Consider the following 21,258-nt stretch of genomic DNA (forward strand, 5'->3'; position numbering starts at 1 on the left):
CTTTCCCGAGGAATTCTGGGAGAGGCAGGTGAGCAGGCTCACTCCCTGCTCACCTTTCCCAGCTTCCCCCGTGGGCCAGAAGGGGAGATGCTGGGCGCAGGAGGACGTGCAGGACGTGGAGCCAATCCCACAGGGGAGGCAGTACACCTCCAAGGCCCTCGCAGTCTCCTCAGACTCCTCCTGGATTTGATTCCACACCAGGAGGCCTCTCTCCTCCAGGCTTCCTAATGGGAAGACGGCAAGCAGTCAGGACTGGGCACTGACCTCGCGGCCCTTGGGCTGGGGGAGCCTCTGGTGCCCCCTGCAGGCACCCGGGAGGTCTCCCCTGCCAGCCCTCCAGCTGCCGACAGCGACAGCATCGTCTCCTCCTCCTCCTGCTCCTCCTCCTCCTCCTGCTCCTCCTCCTCCTCCTCCTCCTCCGCTTGTCTGGAGCATTCCAGGAGCTCCCACTGCGGCTGATGTGCAGCAGAGCTCCAGGGTACAATCCTAACTGCGCCCTACCCTTTCCTCACCTTCAGGGGGTGGGCCTCTCCACCACTGTTTCTAGAATGCAGGCGCACTTTACACTTGGTAGAGAGAACAAATGTGGAAAACAGAGTGCCGTCAAGCAGGTGATAGCCTAGAGGTCCTCTCAAGGGGCCATGGGAGGTTCGAGAAGGGAGCACTGAAAGCCACCCCTGATGGCCGCTCTGCACTGCTCACGGCGACATCCTCAGCTCCCAGAGACTCGGTTTGCTCATCACCACATTGGTTCCCCTCTATTCTCATTGTCTGTTCCCTTGTCTCTCTCCCCTGTTAGCCTGTGGAAGATGGGGGGCCTGTCTCTCTGCTCTTCGTATTCTCAGTCCAGAGCATCTGGAACACAGCAAGTGTTTGGTGGGTTTTCATTGAAAATGTGAGTGAATGAATGAATGAATGAATGAATACATGTGTTCTCTCCCTCGCCAACTGGACTTTGGACTGTAAGACAGCTGGGGCTGTGTCCTTTTCTTCTTGCATCTGGTGTATTTCTCACCTTACAGCTCTGTTACAGCGAAATTGTCTCCCTCCCCCACCCCCCAAAAAAATCATATGTTGAAGCCCTAACCCCCCTACCTCGGAACGTGACTGTATTTGGAGATAGGACGTTTAAAAGGGTGATCAGTTAAAGACGAGGTCTTTAGGGTGGGCCCTAATCTAATCTGACTGGTGTCATAACATGAAGAGAATAAGACACACAGAGAGACAGCAGGGAGGCACCCACATGGAGGAAAGGGCATGTGAGGTCGCAGCAAGAAGGCCGCCATCTGCAAGCCAAGGAGAGAGCCCTCCGGAAAAACCAACTCTGCCACCTCCTGGATTTCAATCTTCTAGCCTCCAGACTGTGAGAACACACAGTTGTTGTTTAAGCCAGTCTGTGGCATTTTGTTACAGCTGTCCTAGAAAGCTAATACCATCCTGTACATCCACCCCCCCCCCGCCCCCCACCGCCAGACCCAGGGCCTGCTCGACATACGCTGTGGTCAGCCTGACATGGTAATTGGGCTCAGCAAAGCAATGTGGGTGGCCCAAATGCTGACCGCTTACCCAAACCACTAGCTTACAGAGCGAAGGTGAGCCCTACCGGGGATGGTGTTGTCCAGGAGAAAGCCCAGGAATCCACCGACAAACATGCCCGTGGTCAGCAGGACCTGGATGACCTGGTCCAGTTGGAGAATCCCTAGAATGGAGACAAAAGCAACCAGGATTCCCAGGGGCCGAGGGCCCCCTGCCTCTGCCCCTGGAGAGGTCACAGTCTAGGAGACAGAGAATCACCTGTCTGGAGCTTCTCAGAGTTCTGGTTCACCCAGTTGGGAATGGCGAGACCACAGTAGATGGAGAAGCCAAAGATAAAGAGGTTCCTGGACGAGTTCATGTCCACGTACTGTAGGAGAGAAGCCCCCAGGGCAGCCCAGAGCCATCAGCTCCCGTACTGCACGGCGATCTCTCTCTCCTCCAAATGCCCCCTCCCCTCCCACTGCCACCGGAGATGGGGGAGGGAGGCTGGACTCAGGGCATCACACGCAGCCGGCAAGCCAGGCCTGGGTTCCACTTGACCCTGGGAGCTCAGTGGTCGGGACCACCCGAGTCGAATTGCTACAGTTTCTGTTTTCCAGAAGTCTGGGTGCATCCGGCTATTTCTTTCTTCCGTTCAGAGCCCACTGTGGTCTCTGGGAACCAAGGATTCCTTCTCCTCCTCCCCTGCCCAGCCCTGTTCTGTTCATCCCAATTCTCAAGGGCTCCTTTCAAGAGATGCACTGGCCGCGCTTCAAAGGGTGCCTTGCCTCACCTGCAGATTGGAAATCCCCACGGCAGTGATGACACCAAACATCACCAGGAACATGCCTCCGATCACAGGGGTTGGAATGGTGGCAAAGGCAGCCCCGAACTTCCCAAATACGCCCATCAGGAGAAGCACGCAGCCGGCAGCGACCATCACTGTCCTGCTCCCCACCTGCTCAGGGAGACGTGGGACAAGACGCTCAGCTCCAACCAGGCCTCAGCCTTGCTCCAGGGGTACCACACATCACAATCCGGCGGACTTGAAAGAGCAGCCGCATGAGCCCAGATGGCCCCCCTCTGCTCCCACATGGGGGTTGGGAAAGGATGAAGGTGTGACCTTGGGTCTCGGCCTCTGCCCTCATTTCTTCGCGCACTGCTCTGTCCCCATCTTAAAGTCCTGACTCAAATGCTCCTCTAAGAAGGCTTTCCAGTGAGGCCGAAGGTCTCTCTTGGGTGGCAGTTGACCCAATGCTTAGGAATGGGCGTTTGAGAGCCAACGCCAGCTCTGCCCCTAACTGCAGACTTCGGCACATACAGGGACTCTGCCCCTGTATGACTTCGGGCACATGACTTAACCTCTCCAAATATCAGCTTCCAAAACTGCCAAAGGGAGTTAATTAATAATACTTCACAGGGAGGGAGCCAAAACACAAGAGACTCTTAAAAACTGAGAACAAACTGAGGATTGATGGGGGGTGGGAGGGAGGGGAGTGTGGGTGATGGGTATTGAGGGGGGCACCTGTTGGGATGAGCACTGGGTGTTGTATGGAAACCATTTTTACAATAAATTTCATATTTAAAAAATAAAAATAAGAGAATACTTTCTTCACAAACTCATTTTACAAGGCTAGCATTACTTTGATACCAAAGCCAGACAATAAAAGAACCTGCAGACCCACATCCCTGATGAATACTGAGGTTAAAAGTCTCAATAAAATATTAGGAAACCAAATTCAACATCACCTTAAAAAGATCATACACCGTGACCAAGTGGGATTTATCCCTGGGATGCAAGGATGTTTTAACATATACAAATGATAAATGTGATATGCCACATAAATAAAATGAAAGATAAAAACCATACAATCATCTCAAAAGATGATGAAAAAGCATGAGACAAAATACAACATATTTTCATGATGAAAACTCTCAGCATATTGGGTATAGAAGGAACATACCTCAACACAATGAAGGCATGAATATATGACAGTAGAGGTGATATGATCTTATATACAGAAAATGCTGAGGAGTCAACCAAGAAACTGTTAGACCCAATCAACGAATCAGTAGTCACAGAATACAAAAATCAACATATAGAAATCAGTTGCATTTCTCTACAAACAACAAAATATAGGAAAAATAAATAAAGAAAACAAGCCATTCATAATAACATCAAAAACAATAAACTACTTAAGAATGAAGTTAACCAAGGAGGTGAAAGATCTGTACACTAAAAACTAAAAGACACTGATGAAAGAAATTGAAGAAGACACAAACAAATGGGAAGATACCCTGTGTTCATGGGTAAGAAGAATTAATGTTAAAATGTCCATACTATCCACGGGGCACCTGGGTGGTTCAGTCAGTTAAGCGTCTGACTTCGGCTCAGGTCATGATCTCATGGCTCGTGAGTTTGAGCCCTGCGTTGGGCTCTGTGCTGCCAGCTTGGAGCCTGGAGCCTGCTTCGGATTCTGTGTCTCCCTCTCTCTCTGCCCCTCCCCTGCTCATGCTCTGTCTCTCTCTCTCTCTCTCTCTCACAAATAAATAAACACCCAGAAAAAAATTTTTAAGAAAAGACCATACTATCCAAAGCCATCTGTATAGTCAATGCAATCTCTAACAAAATCCCAATGGCATTTTTCACAGAAATAGGAAAAAAAAATCCCAAAATGCATATGTAAATACAAAAGACCCCAAATAGCCAAAGGAATCCCAAGAAAGAAGAATAAACTGGTGGAATCACACTTCCTGATTTCAAATAACACTACAAAGCTATAGTAATTTAAACAGTATGGTGCTGGCATAAAATCAGGCACATAGACCAATAGAACAGAACTGAGAACCCACAAAAAAACCCCATGCAAACATGGTCAACTAATATTTGACAAGGAAGCCAAGAATATTCAATGGGGTAAAGGACAGTCTTGTCAATAAAGAGGGCTGGGAAATCCAGAGAACCACATACAAGGAATAAAACTGGACCCCCTACGTTTCATCATTCAAAAAACTAAATGCAAAATGGATTAAACACTTATACGTAAGACCCGAAACCATGAATCTCCTAGAAGAAAACATAGGGAAAATCCCTTTGGAATTGATTTTTACAATTTTTTTGGATATGACACCAAAAGTGTAAGCAACAAAAGCACAAATCAACAAATGGGACTAAACAAAACAAAAAGGCAACCTACAGAATGGAATAAAATATTTGCAATCTGTATATCTGATAAGGGGTTAATACCCAAAATATATAAGAACCTATACAACTCAATAACAACAACAATAACAGCTTAAAAATGGGCAGAGGAACTGAACAGACATTTCTCCCAAGAAGACATACAAATGGCCAACAGGTACATGAAAAGATGTTCAACATCACTAATCACCAGGGAATTCAATCAAAACCACAATGAGAGATCACCTCAGGTCTATTAGATTCAGTTATCATTAAAAAGGTAAGAAATAACAGGTCTTGGTGGAGACGTGCAGAAAAGGGATCCTTTGTGTACCGTTATGTACTGTTTATTGGAACACAAACTGGCACAGCCACTATGGAAAACAGTATGGCTTTTCCTCAAAAAATTAAAAATAGGATTACCATATGATCCAGCAATTCCTCTTGTGAGGATTTATGCACAGAAGCCAGAACACTAACTGGAAAAGATATCTGCAACTGTGTTCACTGCACCATTATTTACCGCAGCCAAGATAGGGAAACAACCTAAACGTCTACTGATGGATGAATGGATAAAGAAAATGTGGTATACATACACAATGGCATATTACTCAGCCATAACAAATGAAATCTTTCCATTCTCAACAACATGGATAGACTTTGAAGGCTATGCTAAGTGAACCATGCTAAGTGAACTACGTCAGAGAAAGACAAGTATCGTGTGGTATCATTCACATGCGGAATCTAAAAAAAGCTAAATTCGCGGAAACAGAGAGGAGAGTGCTGGTTACCAGGGTGGAAAAAACGGGGAGAAAATGGGAAGATGTTTGTCAAACAGTATAAACTTCCAGTTAGAAGATGCATAAGTTCTGGGGATCTAAGTACAACACTGTGACTACAGTTAACAGCACTGTATTATATGTATACTTGAAAGTTGCTAAGAGAGTAGATCTTAAATGGTCACACTGTTAAAACAAACAAAAAAAAGAAATGGTCATTATATAACCTGATGGGAGGGTTAGCTAATGGTGGCCATCATGTTGCAATATGTTAGTGTATTTTCTTTTTTTTTTTTCTTTTTTTTTTTTAACGTTTATTTATTTTTGAGACAGAGCATGAACTGGGGAGGAGCAGAGAGAGAGGGAGACACAGAATCCAAAACAGGCTCCAGGCTCTGAGCTGTCAGCACAGGGCCCAACGCGGGGCTCGAACTCACGGACCGTGCGATCATGCCCTGAGCCGAAGTCGGACGCTTAACCGACCAAGCCACCCAGGCGCCCCTGTTAGTGTATTTTCAAATAAATACACGGTACAGCTTAAACTTACACGACGTTACATGTCAAGTATGTCTCAGTAAAGCTGCGGTGGGGGGAGGTGGGAAGGCAAATCTGGAGCACAGTGAGACACAGAGAGGCACCTGGGAGACGAGATGAAGAACACGCAAGGGTTCCTCCATGAAGGTCAAGGGCCACGGGGAGCAGTTAGAATACAATCCAAAAACAAGGCATAAACAAAATGTGGTGTGTGTGTGTGTATTATACATGGGATGGAATATTATTGGGCTGTCTGTGGACAGTCCTGGAGATAAGCCAGTCGCAAAAAGACAAATACTGCACGATTCCACTCCTGTGATGTAACTAGTCAAATTCACAGAGACAGAAAGAATGGTGGTTGACAGGTGCTAGGGAGAGAGGAGGATAAGGCCTTGTTTAATTGATACAGATTTCAGGTTTTGTGTTATGTGCCCTTAACCACAATGAAAAGTACTTTTTTTAAAGTATTTTTAAAAAGATACTCTAGCGTCAACGACTGAAGTCCATCAATGCACGATAAGTAGCAGATTCTGCCTTTGTGTCTTTTTTGTTTCCAGCCTAAGAGCTTACTTTTTGAACTGTCTTCATTACAGGACGTGTGGCAAGAATTTAACCACATCAAAATACATTTCTTTTTTTTCCATTTTCTTTATGCTCCTAAAAAGGAGCAACAAACGAAGGCTGGAATCAAAGCTAAAGGGAACACAGCCCTTGCCAGGGTTTTTATTTGGGCTCCCTGAGACCCGTGTTGGACTTCTGAACTCCAGCTCAGTAAAAGAAGGAATCTGAGTCGTTTGAAACTGCTAAGTTTGTGATTAATTTGTTCCAGCAACAAGAGACTGAAGCACTGAGGACAGATTCGGGGGCACCCAGCCCACCCCATCAGTCACCGTCAGCAGACTTACCCTGGTGATACCCAGCGCCCCGACATTCTCGCTGTAGGACGTGGTCCCGTTCCCGGTCCCCCAGGCCCCTGCCAGCAGACAGCCAAGACCCTCGATGCCGATGCCTCGGTTGACCGCGTGCCTCGGAGGGGGTGGGGCCCCCACCAGCCGCGCGCAGGCGTAGTAATCGCCTACCGACTCCACCATGGAGGAGATAACCCCGGCAATGATCCCAAAGACCCCAGCCAGGCTGATGGTGGGGAGGCCCCACTGTCCTGAAAGAACAGTACAGAGGGAATGTTAATCCAGAAGGCGGCGGGTTGCTGAACCCCAAATAACTTCTTTGCCGGGGGCGTCTTTGGAAAGCTTAAAAAAATTCTTTTAACTTTTATTTACTTTTTGAGAGACAGAGAGAGACAGAACGTGAGCAGGGGAGGAGCAGAGAGAGAGAGAGAGGGAGGCGCATAATCCGAAGCTGGCTCCACGCTCCGAGCTGTCAGTACAGAGCCTGATGCAGGGCTTGAACCCATGAACCGCGAGATCATGACCTGACCCGAACAAGTTGGACGCCTAACCGACTTAGCCACCCAGGCGCCCCTGCGAGGCTTTCAAGACCAGGAAGTATGTCTTCCAACCCCACGACTGTCCAGAGGCTTTGGCCTGGACTCCTGCCCTCCCACTCCTTCCTGAGGGTAAGTCAGACACGCAGACCTGGAGGTCACTGTGCAAAAGAGCAAGCGACAGCGCTTCTTCTCAGGGCACATCTTGAAGCTTTTGGAAGCAGAGATTCTCACTCAGGGAGGCTCTGGGTCCACAGTCCGTGGGGCCAGGCCCTCCCTCCCTGGTACCTGGTTATTAATACACCCCGAGCCAAAAAGTGCTAGGAAAGACAACCAGAAGTGGGCTATGGGATGGCCTTGACCTCATCTTCCTGGAAATGTTCTCATTCAGCCCAGGGATCCCTTGGGTAGATGCAACTAATCCAGGAAGAGTCCCAAAGGTCTAGCCAGAAGGGTGAAATGTCTCTGATCTGCCCGCGCTCAGGCTGTGGGTTCTGGGTAACATGGAGGAGGGGTGGAGGGATGTAGACAGTCTTGGAGGAAGGTCCTGGAATGGGAGCCTTTGGTCTATCACCCCAGAGGATTTTTTTTTTAATATATGAAATTTATTGTCAAATTGGTTCCCATACTACACCCAGTGCTCATCCCAAAAGATGCCCTCTTCAATACCCATCACCCACCCTCCCCTCCCTCCCCCCCCATCAACCCTCAGTTTGTTCTCATTTTTTAAGAGTCTCTTATGCTTTTGCTCTCTCCCACTCTAACCTCTCTCTCTCTCTTTTTTTTTTTTTTCCTTCCACCCTCAGAGGATTTTTAGGACAATCTGAGGGTCTCCTTCTTCTCCTAGGGGTCTGACACAGACTCCCTAGAGCCTGCTCCTCCTTGTCAGATCTTTTGGAAGAGATCCATCCTTTGCTCCTATTCAGCTCTCCATCCAGTGCCCTGGGCCCCACGGACAGTCCTGGAAAACACATGTCCCAGTCAAAAAGGGGCCCTGTCTTCTCATTACCTGGGTAAGGGAAGCGAAACCAAGGAGCCCGGCTCAGGACATCGCCTTTGGTGTCGGTGCGGGCCAGGTGCCCGTAGGCCGTGGGGGCCGTGGGGAGGGTATTGGTGACTGTGAGCACGAAGCAGAGAAGCCACGAGATGCAGAGCGCCAGCAGCACCTGCCAGAGGGAGGGGCTTCACTACCCATCCCAGACCCCCGGCCCCTGCCAACACCTCCCAGAGGTGCTGGGCCAGGGAGGCAGGTCAGGGAAGCTCTTTGAAATAAGCAAGTGCTGGGTTACTGGCCCTGGTGGTGACAACAGCAATCTGCATCGTAATTAGTGCATTAACGGAATGTAGAAAATAAACTCTGGAAAGACCTTGTATCAAACACAGGCAGAAATGTCTAGCAAAACAGGCACAGCCTGGGGCAGAAGGATTACCATCTGTCTTCCTTTCCACTGCCTGCTGGTCACATGACCTTGGATCAAACTCCCTGAGCCTCAGTTTCCTCGTCTGTGCGATGGCATTACAATCACTGCTCTGCAGGGCCTGAAGCAAGATTTCTGAGAGCAGGGTCTTCAGATATACTGATATTTCATCCCTGGTGGCAGAACCCCAGAAATGTGTATTTTGAGCGATGTCCCCAACTGATTCTTGCACACAGTGAACTGTAGAACCACTGACCTGCAGGGTGGTGAAAGATGGATGAGACGTGGAAGTACCTTTGTACAATTTGAGACGTAGCTCACGGTGCAATTAAACCAGAAAACATACCGTGTGGTTGGTAGCCACACAGAGCTAACCGCGGTGCAAATCCAACAGCGGGGTGTCTGAAGAGGGGGCACCAGCATCGCCGTGAGGGATCTGGCTTGCCCACGGGCCGCTGAGGAGGAACGTGATCTGAGCGACAGAGTCCTTAGTTTTGTGGAGTCGGGCGTGAACCTTGCTGGGAGCTGTCCCGCACTGGTGCCCAAAGCAGTGACCTGGGGCAGGGTTCTCTGCTCCTGGGGAGCAGCTTTGCGGAATGAGGGGACCACATCGCGCCAGCAGCCAGGGAGCACTCCCACGGACGGTGGGCGGGCCTCCTTCTACAGAGGATGAATGCAGGTCGGGGGGGAGGAGCCACCACACGAGGAGGAGCATTTGCTTTGGGGACCTTCTGGGAGTGTGAGGGGATGCCCCCCACTCTCCGGGTGAGTCCACTAAGAACGGAAGAGGGCGGGGAGTGCTTCTTACCGGGAAGACCTGAAACAGGTAGAACTTAGACACGCGGCACTTCTTCTGTCCTCTGTAAATGGGCATGGGCACAGCGACATTTTTCAGGTACTGAGAAAACAGCACGATGAGGAAGATGGTCCTGAAACAGACACATGCCATGCCCAGCCCGGCAAGCTGGGGCTTATCCTCAGCAAGCGTCCAGGAGGCTGAGCCACCGCTGTCTCGGGGACGGGGAGGCAGTGGCCGCACCGGGAGGGTCCCCATCGAGGCCCCTCTTGGCGGCGCGGGCAGCGTCCTGCCATCTCTGAAAAGGTGGGCTGTTCCCTTTCAGAGCCGCCGGTGGCTGGAGAGCAAGAGCGGGGAGGGGGGCTGTTATCCCCTGGGGGTGGGCAGCTGGATGGGTCCAGTGGTTGGAGCCGGTGAGGTGAGAGTCCAAGACTGTCCTCTCTCCTGGGTCATTCTGCAAGTCCTTGTGGTCAGACTGCAGTGGCGGTGTGTCCGGTGCTGTCCCCAAGTCCCTTCGAAGCTCTGTTGAAACGCTTAAGGCCTCTTTTTCCATAAAGCCTTCCTGACCCTCCCAGTTGGCTTCCACCACCCCCTCCCCTGAACGTGCTTGGCATTCTGCGATTCTCGTCACTGTCTCCCGGTGTCACAGCTCCGTGGGCCCAAGGCTCATCTCTCTCCTACGCCGTAAGCTTACTGAGAGCTGGAGCCACGTCTTTGCACCCTTCTCAGGTGCCAGAGATTTACGGACATTTGCAATAAAACCTAGCAGGCAGAGGACCAGCAGTATCGATTTTTTTTGTGAACACTAAGTATTCTTCTACGCTGCCTGTGATTACTTCATTGTTTTGAGTACTAAAAATGCAACAAATAGTATTAATAATAAATTGTGGCAGTTTCGTTGCTTTTTAAGGTATCGGAGTATTCATGAAAATATCCATAAACCACAGGAGTTTGCCAATATCCAGAACACATTCTTCTTGCTGGGTAATCTTCCACCAGAAAGAACTTAGGTGCCACTCCGTTCCCAGAGAGTACTTACATGGCGGCAATGCCCCAGTGGATCCCAGCATTGTTGCCCGCAGAATCAAAGAGAGGCAAGGCCACCAGGGAGATGGTCGGAGCAATGGTCAAAGGGCCAATGTAGCGCATGAGAAACCCAATGAGGCCTGAGAATCCCACCAGCATCTGGACGCAGGAAGCGACCATGATAGCGCCCTGCAACTGAGGAGGGAAAGTACAGTTCATGTGCCTTGAAACTTGCAGAGGCCAGGGGCCACCATGGCAGACCCAGCTGTGGCAGCCCCCTTCCCAACCCGGTCCCCCTGGGTGGCACACACAGAGGCAGTGCAGCGACAAGGCTGAACCCCAGAGGAACTGAGGCAAGGAGAGCCCTGATCTCGCTCCTCTCTCCACTTCGGGATTTCCCACCACACCTTGGGCATCTTTACTTAATTTGAAAGTTTTCAGGAAATAGCCTTCAAAAGACCTTCACGGTCATAGTGATGATGCTGATGTCTGGGAATCCTAACATCACCCAGTAGTGTGTTGAACATCTTGTTGCTTTATTTTTCTGTTTTCCCACTATCTGTTGCAAGCCTTGGCAATTTTTTTTTTTTCGGTAAAGGACCAGATAGTGAATATTTTAGGCTTGATCAGCCATATGGGCTCTGTCGAAACTTCTCCAGACAAGATGTGAACAAATGAGCCTAGCTGTGTTCCAATACGATTTCATGGGTAGATACTGAAATTAGAATTTCATATAATTTGGACACATCATGAAGTAGTATTCTTCTTTTTCAACCATTTAAAATATAAAACCATTCTCAGCTTGTGAGCTATATAAAAACAAGCAGCAGTCCAGATTTGGTTCATGGCCTGAAGTTTGCCAACCCCTTCTTTGTAGGACTGATTGAATTTACTTTACTTCTCCTTTTTTACTCTTCCAGTTTGGATGTTCCACATTCCATTTTGGCCCTGATAACTCTCCCTCTTTTGAAGTCTGCTTTTTCTGAAAGTAATAGAATGACTCCTACTTTCTTTTGACTAGTGTTAGGGTGGTATATTTTTCTCCATCCACTTACTTTCAATCTCTGTGCGCCTTTATATTTACAGTAGGTTTCCTACAGACGATATTTAGTTAGGTCACATTTTAAAAAATGTTTTCATTTATTTTTGAGACAGAGAGAAAGAGAGAGAAAGAGCGTGAGCGGGGGAGGGGCAGAGAGAGAAGGAGACCCAGAATCCAAAGCAGGCTCCAGGCTCTGAGCTGTCAGCACAGAGCCTGATGTGGGACCCCGAGCTGTGAGATCATGACCTGAGCTGAAGTCGGACACTCAACTGACGGAGCCACCCAGGCACCCCGTTTTTTAAATGCACTCTGACAATCTCTGTCATTTAATTGGTACGTTTAATCCATTGACATTCAAAGTGATTACTGATATAGTTGGGTGGGTATCTACCCTATTCATTACTGTTTTCTATTTGTTGCCCTTCTTTGTTCCTATTTTTGTCTTCCACTGTGTGTGTGTGTGTGTGTGTGTGTGTTTTAGGTTTTGGGTTTTTTTTTTAGTTTATTTTGAGAGAAAGGCAGAGACAGAGACAGAGAGACAGTGAGTGGGAGAGGAGCAGGGGGGGGGCTGGCGGGACAGAATCCCAAGCAGCCTCCATGCTGTCAGCCCAGAGCCCAACGCGGGGCTCAAACTCACAAACCATGAGAGGACGACCTGAGCTGAGATCAAGAGTTGGACGCTTAACCAGCTGAGCCACCCAGGCACCCCTCTTTTTGTGCTTTTAATGGAGCATTTTGTCTGACTCCGTTTTTTCTTCTTTCTTAGCCTATCAGGTATACTTCTTTCTTTCTTTCTTTCTTTTTTTAAAACTTTTTTGAATGGTCGCCCTCGAGTTTGCAACATACACTTACAACTAATCCAAGTCCACTTTCAGATAACAAGATGCCAGTTCACGAGCAGGGTGAGCACATTAATAACAAAGTAATCCTAATCCGTCCTTATCATCGCTTGTATCATTGCTGGCACCTATTTTGTTTACATATGGGGACACATCAGTATATAAATAGAAACTACCATGATCCTGGAAGGGGAAGTTTGGATGGGTCTAATGTGTTGAAAACTGAACTTGCCTTCTCTCCCCAGTTATTTTTTACTTTTTCTGCTACCACCGTGTTCTTAAAATAGAACCGCTGTTCACTGTTACTTCTCCATTATTTATAGCCCAGCAAGTAATGCCCTTCCTATCGCTGGTACATTTGCACCACTTTCCCTGGTGGCTAGTATTGGGATATACAGCTGGTGTGCTGACCATCAGGGTTTTCAATCCTTGAGATGTGCGTGTAAACCTAACTCAGTTAAACATGGACTATCTACCTTAAATTCCCATAGGCTGGCTGGGTAGATTCAACCAATCCATCCTATTAATGAAACGAGGTTGAAACTTACAAGAACTTTCTCCTGTTTACAGCACTGGTGAAAAACATTGGGCCAGCAGATGGAGCTAAACTACCACAGAAAAGGCTCTGGCTTTGGTTTACTGTGTGGGAGCCTTGGAAACCATGTGGGAGAAAGTAGTGGAGACTATTGTCTTAGACCAGTCAAAAGGAATCCCTACCCCGGGCCCTGGGCTTTCGAGCAGCTGTTGGCAAACTTCTGTAAAAAGCTAGATGAAAAGTAGTTTAGATTTTGGGGGCCATGTGTGGTTTCTCTCACATCCTCTTTTTAAAACAACCTTTTAAAAATGTAAAAACCATTCTTACTTTGTGAACAGTTAGAAAACCAGACCTCAGGCTGGATTTGGTCCAAGAGCCATAGTTTTCTGATTCCTGCTCTAAGGACTCCATATATCATAAACACAATAAAGGTAATAAGAAACTATGGGGTCTCTGCCACTTGGGATCCCATGTTCAATGCAGGCACAGCATGACCCATATCCCTCAACATCTCCCTATTAATACTGTTCAAGCCCCAGGGAAATTATTTTCCAGAACTCTTGCCCAGCATCCTCAAAACACAAGGTCGCTGTTTCTGAATGCGGTAAAGCTTTGTGAGTCGTGCCACTGTAAAGCCAGAGTCAGATACTTCATGAGGACACAGGAAAGATCTGAGCCAGGAGTGCTTAGGTGGGAGAAGAGACAAATGAACTCATCACATCTTTCTTCTTGGAAGGTATAAAGGCAACAGATTCTTGCATAAGCAAGTCCAGTCCTGGGCGCCTGGGGCGCTCAGTCAGTTGAATGTCCGACTCTCGATTTGGGCTCAGGTCATGATCCCAGGGTCAAAGGATTGAGGCCCACATTGGGCTCTGTACTGAGTGTGGAGCCTGTTTAAGATTCTCTCTCTCACCCCCTGCTTGCTCCCTCTCTCTCTCTCTCAAAAAAAGGGGGGGGGGGGATTCCAACCCGTAATAGGTCTGAGCGAAAGGGAAATCTTACCCCTGGCATCTAGCAGAGCAGGGTAAGGAAACTCTACTTCTTGTTTTCGCTTAGTTTCAATTTGGATTTAACGAAGCCAAATACAGACTCCCTGGGGGACAGAAGAAGCAAACAAACAAACACCCACAAACCACGTGTGTTCTGTGATTCATTCTGTTGGTGGTATCATAAAACTGGGCTTCGCTGAAGAAGCATAGCCTAATTTGGAGAAGGTGGTACAACACACAGCCTTCTGAGATTCGCCAATCCACCTGGCAAAAATCCAGGGCCCCACTAGCTTGACAAGGGAAATTCTTAGGACTATCTTGGTCTAGAGCTATCTAGAACCGTCCTTTAAAGATTAAAGAACCTTGCTAACTCTGGATTCGCTCTGAGATAAAAAGGAAGCACGAAGACTGGATGAGATTATGGAGGTACACATACTTTTGGCCTGTGTATCAGAGCATAGGTGTGTGCACAAAAAGCTGCTTTTGCAAGGAAAGAAGAACAACCGAAGGTTCTGGCTGGAACTCGACAAGTGATGGCTCAGACTGATCTGCTGTGCCCTTATAAGCACAGTGCTTGCTGAGCTATCAAAAGTGTTGGTGGGAGAGCCCACACTGAATGAAAACAGACCCTGTTAGAAGCCAGGTGGCCTTAGGTGAGTTTGTGGCCTGAAGCAGCTACTCAACCCCCTCTCCCTTTGACAGACCATCACTAACTAGTCTGCATTGTTTGGAATTAGACCACAAGCAGATGGCACCAAATAATTTTAAGATCGGAGATTCCCGTCACATCCCGAGTGATGCCCCAAAGGCATCAAGTAAGGAAGGACGGATCCACAAAATCCGCTGGTTAAAGGAAATAGTTATAGTCAGGTAAAGAGAAGGCACGTATACAGGGAGCGTTCGTAGGATTCCTGAGCAAGTGACAGTCCTCTCCCACGGGCCCCATCGGGACAGACACTACCTCACAAGATAACCTGACTCCAGCAACAAAGACTTGGATTTCACTGTGTGAGTCTTTGAATTCGGAAAGCACTAGTTGGGGCCACGCTAAAGGTACTGCTCACCTAACCGAGAAATGGAGGCTAGAAGCATATAACATTTCAACAGAAGGACATTGGTGGGAGAAGTAAAGCAAGTCTAAGTGCAGCCAATGGACCGAGTGACAAGGCTGACTATGCGAATATACGGACCCGGGATTGCCCCCGTATAATTACGTGGGGTCTTGGGCTGCGGTCAGTGACTAGCAGTTTGGGCTGGCAAGTGGCTCATACAGGGCTCCTTTTATGGCACATGAGTCTATAGTTAAATCTCAAATGTCGGTGGTTCATGGTGATGCCCCTGAGTCTTAAAAAGAGGAGTGAAGTATGACTTTGAATGTAGTCACTAGGGTCCACAAGATGATACCTTGGGCCACAATCCATGCACATGTGGGCTCATGAACAACATAATCCCTATCTCCATCTGAAGTCACTTAGGTTTCCCAGGATGGTCCCCGTTGCCAATAGCAATGGGCGCATGTGCCTTTGGTGGGAGAATATGAGGGTATATGGCCCATGTCTCAGAGTTGGCAGTCTGCCCGTGCTGGACATTTCACAGAGTATGGGAGGTTTTAATATTTTTAAAAACTGGCATTGACAGTGTCTCTGGTTTGACCTTTGCCTATTTTGCAACTGAAGCCGTGGACCAGACTACTATAAAAAGTTGCCCACCAACATGAATGTCAACATATATGTGAAAAAGCTCAAGGACTTCCTGGCCTCCATAACCATAGGAGTCAATTCCTATAATAAATCTCCTCTTATGTGTATCTCTATGTATCCCGCTGGTTCTGTTTCTTTGGTCATCCCTGACTGGCACACATATCTTATGACAGCAATCCCACTCCTAGCTGTATATTCAGTGGAGATACGAATATACATTCACCTAAAAACAAGGACACAAACATTTATAGCAATACTATCTATAACTGGAATGCCATCTATAACTATCAATAACTGGAAACTACCCATAAACACAGTCTGGGTAACAGCAGAATAGATAAATAAATTGCTGTAGAGTTATATAATGGAACACTACTCAGTAAAGACAGTGAAGAATCTACCCCAACATATAACGATACGGAAGACTCTTGTAAAAATAATGTTGAGGGGGCGCATGGGTGGCTCAGTCAGTTAAGCATCTGACTTGGGCTCAGCTCACGATCTCACAGTTCATGGGTTGGAGCCCCGCGTCATGCTCTGTGCCGAGAGCTCGGACCCTGGAGCCTGCTTCAGATTCTGTGTCTCCCTCTCTCTGCCCCTCCCCTGCTTGCACTGTCTCTGTTTCACTCAAAAACAAATAAACATTAAACAAATTTTTTTAATTATGCAATTGAGACATGGACTTTAGGTAAATTATCTATTTAGAAGTAAGTACTGATAGAGAGCTTTATCTTGACTTTTTGTAAATTTGGATATAAATAATTTGAGCACTACAAATCAACTTGAAACAATTAAATGTATATGTTTCCTTGAAAAAAAATAAATAATAAAAAAATTTTTTTAATAAAAAAAATAATGTTGAAGGAAGAAGACAGACACAAACTAATATGTACTGTGTAGTTCCGTATATAACGTTCAAAACCAGGGGGAACTAATCTATGGTATTGGAAATCAGGTCAGTGATTATCCCTGAAGGAGGAACAAGGGGGCCTCTGGGATGTTGGTAATGTTCTGTTGCCTGATCCAGGTGCTGGTTACATGAGCAAGTTCAGCTTTTGGAAATTTATTGTGTTCTTTTCTATCTGTATTAAACTTAAGTTAGAAGTTCATTTACAAGGGTAGTGGCGCCTGGGTGACTCAGTCAGTTGAGCATCTGACTTCGGTTCGGGTCATGATCTCACAGTTCATGGGTTCGAGCCCCGTGTCGGGCTCTGTGCTGACAGCTCAGAGCCTGGAGCCTGCTTCGGATTCTGTGTCTCCCTTTCTCTCTGCCCCTTCCCGCTCATGCTCTGTCTCTCTCTCTGTCTTTCAAAAATGAATAAACATTAAAAAAAAATTAAAAAAAAGAAAAAAGAATAGAGGGGCGTCTGTTTGGCTTTGTCAATTAAGCATCCAACTTTGGCTCGGGTCATGATCTCATAGTTCATGGGCTCGAGCCCCATGTTGGGCTCTGTGCTGACAGCTCGGAGCCTGGAGCCTGCTTTGGATTCTGTGTCTCCCTCTCTCTCCCTGCCCCTCCCTGCTCATACTCTCTCTCTTTCTCTCTCTCAAAAATAAAAAATAAACATTAAAAAACATTTTTTTTAAAAGTCCATTAACGAAGGTACAAGTTCTGACTTTGGAAGGAGGGGAGAAAAAATTGAACTAGAGCAATATTATCAAACATATGGTAGTAGTATACATTTCCCCTTCCACCCCCCCCTTAGCCCCTTACCTCTCGGATTCTCTTCTGCCATTCTTCAGTGAATTCAGGAGAGCTGGTGTTCACCAGGCTGGCATTGAGTGTCCACGGTGGGCACTTCCAAGTGGGGAGGGAGAGCATGGCCAGAGAGGGTGCCACAAAAGCAAATGTCCCTCCCTGGAGAATGGGCAGCCTGGAGGAGGGGGAAAAGGATGCAGTTACTCAAAAGATCCATTAGCACTGGTCTGAAACTGGGCCCAATGGGGGATTTTTTAAAATCCCAAGCCCTGGCTTGATTTAGAGGCGATACATGACCTAGCGGGTAAGCTCCACGTCAGACCCACGAACCCCGGCAAACTTTGGACAGGTGGGAGAGGTGAGTATGGGGAAGACAAGCAGACCTAACCCCAGTCTTGGAGATGCAAACTAAGGAGGAGAGTCGGGCACTGGGAAATCATTCGCAGACCAGCACAAAGCTCAGCAGCCATGTGCACGGGGTGCCATTGTCCACCCCGGTCTCAGAGAATCTTCCCCAGAGCCCAGGATAAAAGCACAGCTCCCATGTGGAGTTCTCCCTCCAAGAGATGCACAGCCTAAAATCTGGGTCGCCAGACTCCTTGGTGTCTTCCAAAATGATCGGCAATCCCAGACCTTTCCCTTCAAGCCTCCTTTTCATCATATGGACAGAACAGTTTTCAGGTCAATTATCAGGGTGCGTTTTTCCATCCAGGCCCTTCTCACTCCTGCCTGGACTCTCACTCCATCCTCTGTGAGAACTTCTGGAGGTGCCCACCTACCTTTCTTCCCTTTGAGGTAAACACAGCCTGGTAAGTCAACCTCCAACGATCCTCTCTTATCAGATCAGAGGCCGCCAAGGCTAACCTAGTCTGCCCACCCATGACACTAAAATTTGGGGTAGGGTGGAACAGAGGCACCCCAGCATCTTGATTGCATTTGTCACTATGATGCACCCACTTTGTCTTTTTTTTTTTAACGTTTATTTATTTTTGAGACAGAGAGAGATGCAGCATGAATGGGGGAGGGTCAGAGAGAGGGAGACACAGAATCTGAAACAGGCTCCAGGCTCTGAGCCATCAGCACAGAGCCCGACGCAGGGCTTGAACTCACGAACTGCGAGATCATGACCTGAGCTGAAGTCAGACGCCTAACCGACTGAGCCACCCAGGCACCCCCCACCTTGTCTTAACAATCCCAGAAGGGTATTTTTGAACTCAGGATTTCATAAAGATATCTTAAAGGCTTATTCTCGAGAATGACTGAGCACATTCTACGTAATGAAAATGTAAAGTTTATGAGAGTTTTGTTGCCCAAGTTTTGTATTCTGGCTGAATATTAGAGTCAGTGACACTTGGGCATCACCCTCAGTGGGTGGGCATCACCTTAGCAGGCTCGTCTAGCAGTGCACTCAAGGTGATTCTAATGTGCAGCCAGGGTTGAGGGCAACTGATCTAGATCCATAAATCTAGGCCCACAAAAGGCTCCAAAGTAGAATGGAATACATTGCCCACATAAGGCAGGAATCCACAAGCGGTGTATGGGTATGTGCGAACAATTTTTTTTTTATTTAAAAACTATGAATCTAAATATCTTGACACAGAAGGGAAGCATGCTCTATTTAACTTTACAAAATCTCCTTGAGGTTTTAAAACAAACATATAGGGCTGCCTGGGTGGTGCAGTCGGTTAAGTGTCCAACTTCGGCCCCTGATTTTTGGTTCATGGGTTTGGGCCCCACGTCGGGCTCTGTGCTGACAGCTCAGAACCTGGAGCCTCCTTCAGTTCTGTGTCTCCATCTCTTCCTGCCCCTCCCCTGCTCCCTCTCTCTCTCTCTCTCTCTTTCTCTCTCTCTCAAAAATACAGTCCACCACGTCAGCCATTTCCATTGTGCTGGGCTCCATGATTCGTTATTTTTCACTGCCATTCCTCCAGCACTGAGCCTGGCGCCACAAAGAAAACCTACCAACACTGGGTTTATCGTTGTTTTTTTAAGTTTAATAGGCGTGTAAGGAAGTCCTAACAAATGTTAATTTGCATCTCATTAAGCTATGAGCGATGTGCACTCATTCATGTGATTTAATGTCTGTTTTCTCCTTGTCTATAAACTGTCTGCTCATTACATAGAATTTGGATACTGTTAAAATAAATAACAATTCTTATGATCATGAGCTTTCTTTTCATTAAAAAAAAATGCTTTCTGTTACTGTATGCAGGAACTCACCCCCATTCAGAAATTATTTAAGAGAGCATTTCAAAATTTTCAAGTAGTTGAGCACATTTCTAATTCTGTTTGTGTCCATTTCTTTCAAGATGGTTACATGTAGTTGGGGTAATATGATATATGGACTTTCTGCCTTTTTTGCATTTGCTAAATATCTTTTATGTTCAAGAACAAGGTGAATTTTTTCCATTTATTTGCTTCACTGTGTTATCATGCTTTATGTTTAGGTTCACACGGTGTATCAATAAATTTTTCCCTTATTGTTTTATACTTAGACCTTATACTTAGTTCCATTTTCTATTCCTTCCTGCCATTGTCCCCACCCCATTTTGTTAGGTAGAACTTCTTTTTTTTTTTTTTTTTTAACGTTCATTTATTTATTTTGAGAGAGTGCATGCACGTGCACAAGGGAAGAGGGGCAGAGAGAGGGAGAGAGAGAATCCCAAGCAGGCTCCGCACTGTCAGAGCAGAGCTGGATGCAGGGCTCGAACTCATGAACCATGAGATCATGACCTGAGATGAAATCAAGAGGCAGTTGCTTAACCTACTGAGGCATTAGGCGCCCCTGTTAAGTATAACTTCTTACCAAAAATACCCTTTTGGTAAATAGATGTGAGCAATAGAAAGAGGGAAATAGAGAAAGATACATTGATCTACATACTCTCCTTTCACTGCTGCTAGTTCTTTTATGCACATCCTGGTACATGCATAGGGTACGTGCACTCAGTACTATCCTGGGTTTTCATTGTTCTATGTATGTTTTACCTTCTACGGTGACCTTGATGCATATCTCAGGGCTCTTTTTTAAAAAAAATATTTTTTTAACGTTTATTTATTTTTGAGACAGAGAGAGACAGAGCATGAATGCGGGAGGGTCAGAGAGAGAGGGAGACACAGAATCTGAAACAGGCTCCAGGCTCTGAGCTGTCAGCACAGAGCCCAACGCGGGGCTCGAACTCACGGACCACGAGATCACGACCCAAGCCGAAGTTGAACGCTTAACCGACTGAGCCACCCAGGCGCCCCTCAGTGCTCTTTTAAATTTTATAATTATCTACTACCGCGATGGCGACCCCTATATTTTTAAATCTGCCCATGAGTATGATTCAGTATTATTCTACATGTGCCTCTGACATCAGTCTCTCTTATAAACTATAGACTATTGATTTGAAACCAACCCAACATTTTAGACCTAGAAGAGTCCCTTGAAATATATCCAGCTTGGCCTTGTCATTATTGTAGATAGGGGATCTGGGCCCAATGTCATAGAGGTAACCAGGACGAGTGCTCGGGTCTCCTCCCTTATCATCTGGGTTTCTCGCTGCTTTTTGACACCGATTGAGAGCAAGGCATCCACGAATGCCAAGTTTAAATCCGGCTCCGCTTCTCATCAGTTCTGTGACCTAGGTATGCTGCCCAACGGCTGCAAGCCTCAGTGTCCTCTTTGATAAAATAATATACTCTCCCCAGGGAGTAGCTGCGAAGATTAAATATGTATAAATGGGTAGCCCCATGCCTGGGGCATATAAGAGCTCACCGAA

The 21,258-nt window shown here is 47.0% G+C and overlaps 1 protein-coding gene across 4 annotated transcripts in view; it reads right to left on the reverse strand.

The window, feature by feature from the left end:
* The window catches only part of LOC122488323 (solute carrier family 23 member 1-like), a 56,788-nt gene that overhangs the window by 8,999 nt on the left and 26,531 nt on the right, over window positions 1-21,258 (reverse strand). For 3 of the 4 annotated variants that reach the window (XM_043589621.1, XM_043589619.1, XM_043589620.1), the window contains exons 4-12: window positions 17,513-17,672; window positions 10,707-10,888; window positions 9,680-9,800; window positions 8,463-8,619; window positions 6,915-7,168; window positions 2,309-2,473; window positions 1,795-1,903; window positions 1,604-1,699; window positions 54-224 (exon numbers count right to left, since the gene is read on the reverse strand). In XM_043589621.1, coding sequence (XP_043445556.1) covers window positions 54-224; window positions 1,604-1,699; window positions 1,795-1,903; window positions 2,309-2,473; window positions 6,915-7,168; window positions 8,463-8,619; window positions 9,680-9,800; window positions 10,707-10,888; window positions 17,513-17,672 — 1,415 coding nt within the window. The remainder of the gene's footprint in view (window positions 1-53; window positions 225-1,603; window positions 1,700-1,794; window positions 1,904-2,308; window positions 2,474-6,914; window positions 7,169-8,462; window positions 8,620-9,679; window positions 9,801-10,706; window positions 10,889-17,512; window positions 17,673-21,258) is intronic. The other variant, XM_043589622.1, reaches the window with a different exon arrangement.

The sequence above is a fragment of the Prionailurus bengalensis genome, chromosome A2 (assembly GCF_016509475.1).
Source record: "Prionailurus bengalensis isolate Pbe53 chromosome A2, Fcat_Pben_1.1_paternal_pri, whole genome shotgun sequence".
NCBI classification, from domain to species: domain Eukaryota; kingdom Metazoa; phylum Chordata; class Mammalia; order Carnivora; family Felidae; genus Prionailurus; species Prionailurus bengalensis.